Raw genomic sequence first — 6,000 nt, forward strand, 5'->3', positions numbered from 1 at the left:
GCATGGTATTGTTCACATACAGAGCTCACTGCGCTGTGCGCCAATCCCCCATTAGCAAGACTGACCACTTAGAGATCTACAAAAATGCTGGCCATGTCTCTGGAGGTCTTGAGCTTCTAAGATGCAAAGTTACCAGCTGAAAGAGACACTGCCCCTGCTCAGAGGAATGAGATGCTTAATCAATAAGTTAATTAAATAAGAAAAGGCTGAATAAATGAAAAATCTACTTGGGACATCTATTTAATCTATACTCCCACATCCCAGAATGAAATATGCTGTGTAGTCACATAGAAAAACAACTGTTACCATTTAAAACATATTGGCAAAACCACCAAAAAAGGTGCCTCAGTTAAAATTAGACACTTAGAGTCATTGCTTGAGATCAGGTTAAAAAAAAAAAACCCAACATTTGGAAGATGCTCCAGATCTGGAGAGGCCAGGGGAGACTGAGGCACATGGAGAAGGGGGTTCTCCTCTTCTCTCCTGAGACTTTTTAAAGCTGTTTCATTTAGTTCCAGCTAAGGTTTCTTGAGTGCTTACTCTAAGCCGGGCACCGTGGTCCATGCTTAACGTGAATTATCGAATTTAAGCTTCACACCTATAAGACAGGAGTTACTATTAGCCCCCATGTGACAGAGCCAGGATTCAAGCCGGGTCTTTCTGATGCCAAAGGGTGCACTCCCACCCATCCCCTCATATAGCCTCATCAGGACTCCAGCGACTCAGAGCTGTGTCCGGGACAACCTTGAGAAAGTCTGCAAATGTAGAGGTTATGACTCCTCCAACTTCTCTCTCAAGAGGTTTCCCTCTGCAAAGCCTTATAGACCTCCACTCTGTAGGCATATGCTCAAGCAGTGGTTCCTTTTTACATATTCCCAAGTAGCATCTTTGATTTCCTTCTTTGTCTTCTAAAAGCAGTTCACTTTGCTTTCTCCTAAAAATGAAACGTCGCTAAGATCATAGACTTCCATGAGCATTCTGCTAGTTGGGTTCTGGTAATTAAGGTTCCTCTGTACCTGGCTCCTCTTATTTAAGGCTCTATTTATCCATTTTTGTTCCCTCTTTTGGAAGGTAGGATGAGAGTTTCAGCTCTCCTCTGAGATAAAAATCAGGCTTTGTTTCTTGCTGCCTCTTTAAAATAAATCACACATGCTTTACATATATTTTATAGATATTTACATAGTAAATTATCTGTGTAACACATAATATATAACTTACACAAAGTGAACATTGCTCTTTTAGGTATACAATTCTATGAGTTTTAACACGTTAATATGGCTCCTACACTTTCCACAAGCCATGAGTCTAGTGAGTAGAAAAAGCACTGGACTTGGAATCAAAGTCCTTTATTTGAGCCCTGATGGTACATTCACTAATTGTAAGCTCCGTGGGAGCTAGGATCTTTTCACGTTCCTAGAACAGTGCCTGGTACATAGTAGCTGCTCAATAAATATTAGCTATATATTTGTTCAGATAGCTTTATTCTACAGAGAGATTATAGCTAACTTCCAGTTGTCTAACCTCTTTGAACCTCAGTTTCCACATCTACAAAATGGGAATAAAGCACTGTGTCTACCATGTAGAGTTTATATAAAATTCAAATGATGTGTGTAAAAGCACACATAAAATGTAAAGTATCATATGGATAGGGATAAAACTGAAGAAATATAGAACTGATGTCTTATAGTGAAAATAACTACCTGCTTCAGGGGAAGTGTCACTCCACATACATCATTTGAATGTCACCTTCACAACCCTGGTCTTATCTGGCCACTTGTACTATTATTTACTTAGTATTTTCCTTTAAGGTATCTTGCTTTGTTTTATTTTTATAATTTAGCCTTGTCTGTGAATTAAGTGTGACATTATGGGTTCGACAGAGTGGTAATACATTTTTCTAAAACACATATTATAAAATACATAACCATCAAACATTTTTAATGGTTGGTATGATCCTTGTACTACCTAAAATCACTCCCTATTTTTCCCACACTGGCCTCTGTTTCTTTCCTCTCTCCCCAAATTAATTTTGAAGTAGGATACACTTTCCTCTACTCTGCTCACCCAAAACCCATTTAGGTTTTAAAGGTTGTGTTTTTCTTTTTTTATTTTTTCTTTAAGTCTAGTGACCATAAAGAATCAAACAGAGATTTATCAAAATGTAACAAGTAATAAGACATCTAGCTCAGAAGTTCTCAGACTTTAATGCTTAGTATACAATACTTTGTATATAGTGCTTTGTGAGTGACTTAAGAGATTTTCACGGATAAAACTGAACATGTGACTTTTGCCTCACATACTAACTTTAGAGTTGAAATATCATAACACCAAGAGCGTAGTGAGAGTCAAGCTGTTGCTAATATTACATTAGATCCCACCATTAACAAAGGGTCTCTTCCTGTTCCAAAGCTCCTGCCTCTAGTCTGCAGAAAATCCCTGTTCTCAGCCTGAGTGATGCTTCTAATAGTTCTGGGCTCATGTATAGAGAAGAGATGATTGACACCCCCTGGCCCCAATGAATGAAGCCCTTCCCAGGTCCCAGTTACCAATACTTCCCGCCTGCCAAAATTCTCTGATGGCTCACTTGTTCATTCCTTTACTTATTTACTCTTTCAACAGATACTGAACTGAGTAGATGTGGTACTTAAACAATAGCACACACAATGAACAAAGGAAAGTCCAATGAGAATATAACTGAGAGAGCTAATCATCTGAGGAGTTGGACAGTTTCTGTGAGGAAGTGATATTTAAGTTGAGACAGGAAGTAGCTGCATGAAGGGAGCGGGTGAGCACGTGAGCGTAGGAACAGAGTCCTGGAACATCCAAAACTGTGATTGATAAGAGCATGTGCAAAAGCCCTTGAGTGGGAAGGAGCCTGACAGATTCCAGACACCAGATGGAGAAGAGACATTGAGATAGAGAATGATTGGAGATGGCTCTGGAGGTACAGTCAGGGCCCAGGGCACACAGGGTCTCATAAATCATGTCAAATAAAGACTTTGAACTCTATCTTAAGATCAATGGGAAGCCACTGAAAGGGCAAGTAAGTGAACTATTGGGTTTATATTTTAAATATTATTCTGTCTGAACTGTGGAGCATGGATGGGAGAGAAATGCAAGTGGATGTGGGGAGACAGGTGAAAAGTACATAGCAGTAGTGCAAGAGAGAGGTGGCGTCTGGACCAGCAGAGAAGGGTGACACCGAGGATGGAGAGAAGGAGCCAGATATAAGATACTTAGGGGAGAGAATTGGCAGAACCTGGTGATGAATTACACATGGGTACGTGGAGAGGGTGAGGTGGCCAGGAGGATTCTTGGGTTTCTCCTGAAGAACTAGGCAGATGATGGAACAAAGTTACGACCAAGCACTGGACTAGGGTAACTGGGAGAAGAGGCAGGTTTAAGACAGAAAAAGAAGGTGGAGCTGACAAATTGCCAGGAGACATCAAAGAGGAGGTGTCCAGTTGTATAAAAAATGTATCAGAGCTCAGGAGACAGATTAGGGCTGCAGGATAAATTAACTATAGTTTTCTGTCGGGGCTGTGTAAATAGACAATGCTAGTAAGTACAGTAACATTCAAGGGGAGAGCGGGGTAGCCCCTCAGTGAGGCAGAAAGGGAACTCGTGAGTCACAAGGCATGAATCCTCACACTGAAATGCTTGATACTCTTTTGTAACCAGATGAAACTTCAGATATCAAGGGCTTAAATAAAATATGCCTTAAGATTTGATAAACAACACTCATGAAAACAACATCCATAAAGTTACAGCTGATTCCACCAGACAGAGGGGAAAATCTGGACTTTGACCCAGGATGATTTTCCAAGCTTGAAAATGGGCGTTAAGATTCTGTTTTCTTAAAAGCCACCTTCCTTGCATAAAGCCGTGTTGTTCTGAAGCACATTCTAAAAGGGCACTGGGTACTACTTAAATAAAAAGCTAAAGTAAAGACATACATGCACAAAATCCCACACCAAAAAATAAATTAAGTCTCTTCCAGAAAAAAATAGAAGGTAAAATAAGTGCCTGACCCTTTGAGCTCCCTAGTTCTGTAGATCTGGCATCTGTGTCTCTGAAAAGCTCCATAGGTGATTCTGCTACAAAAGGCAGAGATTATGTGAAGGTTAAGAAAAGTGTCTAGTATGTGCCTAGCATGTAGTAGATGTTCAATAAGTAGCTCCAGGCAACATCACCTGTGCAATATTTTTGCCAAAACCACGTAACCTTAATTTAATAACAAGGAAACAATCAGGGAAGCACGAATTTAGGGCCATTCTACCAAACAATTGACCTGGATGCTTTGAAATGTCAGTGTTAGGAAAAAAAGAAGATAATGAAGGTGGAGGAGGAGGAGGAAGAGAGTCAATGAGAGAGTTGGGGAGGGGGAGAGAAAGAGACGAAGGAGAAGAAGAAGGGGGAGATGGGAGGGGGATAGGAGGGGAGATGGGAGGGGAAGGAGAAGAAGAGAGGGAGAGAGGGAGAGAAGGAAGGAAGGAAGGAGGGAGGGAGGGAGGGAGGGAGGGAAGGAAGGAAGGAAGGAAAGAAGGAAGGAAGGAAGGAAGGGGAAGAGAAGGAAGAAGAAAAAGATAGGAGAGACTAAGAGACAAGAAAATAAAATGCAACACATATTCCTAGATTGGACCCTGGGTCTAAAAAATAAAACACAAACAAAAAGCCGTTATGAAGGACATTACTGGGACAACCATGGGTATCTGAATACAGACCGTATATTAGGAAACAATGTTGTCTCAATGTCATATATCTTAAGTATAACAATTATATTGTGGTTACATAGGAGAATTGCCCTTGTTCTTAGGAGAACTGTGGTGATGTATTTTGGGAGGAAGTGACTCTGCAACTAATTCTCAAATGGTTCAGCTGAAGAAAAGTGTGTGTGTGTGTGTGTGTGTGTGTGTGTACATATATGTATAAAACAATACTGTGACAAAATGTTGTTGATGAGTTATGGTATACAAGTGTGTACTGTGCCATTCTTGTGACTTTCAGAAGATTAAAAAGTTTTTTAAGTAGCAAGGAAAGCATTTTAAATGCTTACAGAAACACCAGTTGAAATCCTTTACGTGTGTGTATTTTTTTTTTTTTAAAGAACACCAAGTAGATTATTTTGTGTTCCTAAAAACCTAAGGACTTAAACAAATACATCATTGTCAAGGGAAAATATAAATGAACTTCTAATTCTTTGTAGAAAATATACAGAATGCAGAATTTCTGGAACATCAAGCAAGTAATGACTATTGTCCCCAGAAAACTGGCAAATTGGAAACATGGCTCCGTGAACAAGAGGCTCGTGGACAGCTTCTCTGGGACAGTTCCAGCTCTGACTCAGATGAGTTGGGGAAAGACGAGAAGAAACCACGAGCGTTGGTGAGGACCAGGACAGAGAGAATTCCACTTTTTGATGAGTTTTTTGATCGAGAAAAATAATACTATACACTAACCTAGATACTGAGTGCATTGAAAGCTTACTTTCCGGGCTTCCCTGGTGGCGCAGTGGTTGAGAATCCTCCTGCCGATGCAGGAGACATGGGTTCGCGCCCTGGTCCGGGAAGATCCCACATGCCGCGGAGCAACTAAGCCCGTGAGCCATGGCCGCTAGGCCTGCGCGTCCGGAGCCTGTGCTCAGCAACGGGAGAGGCCACAACAGTGAGAGGCCCGCATACCGCAAAAAAAAAAAAAAAAGCTTACTTTCCTTTAAAAATTCTCCAAGGTAGTATATGAATTATTTTGAGGACACCAGTTCACTTTCTTTTCATTTTGAAATCCTAAGATCAAACATGTGAGATATATTGTTAATTATACTATATAACTAACTGCCTCAAAACTTAGGGGCTTAAAGAGGGAAGAGATATGGGAACATATGTATATGTATAACTGATTCACTTTGTTGTAAAGCAGAAACTAACACACCATTGTAAAGCAATTATACTCCAATAAAGATGTTTAAAAAAAAATACCCTTTGCTTTTCCCATTAAAAAAAA

The 6,000-nt window shown here is 40.3% G+C and overlaps 1 protein-coding gene across 1 annotated transcript in view; it reads left to right on the forward strand.

Annotated features, from left to right (window-relative positions):
* Window positions 1-5,445, forward strand: part of CCDC198 (coiled-coil domain containing 198) — a 30,454-nt gene extending 25,009 nt beyond the window's left edge. Inside the window, exon 6 of the mRNA XM_059059504.2 lies at window positions 5,207-5,445. Within this exon, the coding sequence (XP_058915487.1) occupies window positions 5,207-5,445 (239 nt within the window). The remainder of the gene's footprint in view (window positions 1-5,206) is intronic.
* Window positions 5,446-6,000: the final 555 nt, after the last annotated feature.

The sequence above is a fragment of the Kogia breviceps genome, chromosome 3 (genome assembly GCF_026419965.1).
Source record: "Kogia breviceps isolate mKogBre1 chromosome 3, mKogBre1 haplotype 1, whole genome shotgun sequence".
NCBI classification, from domain to species: domain Eukaryota; kingdom Metazoa; phylum Chordata; class Mammalia; order Artiodactyla; family Physeteridae; genus Kogia; species Kogia breviceps.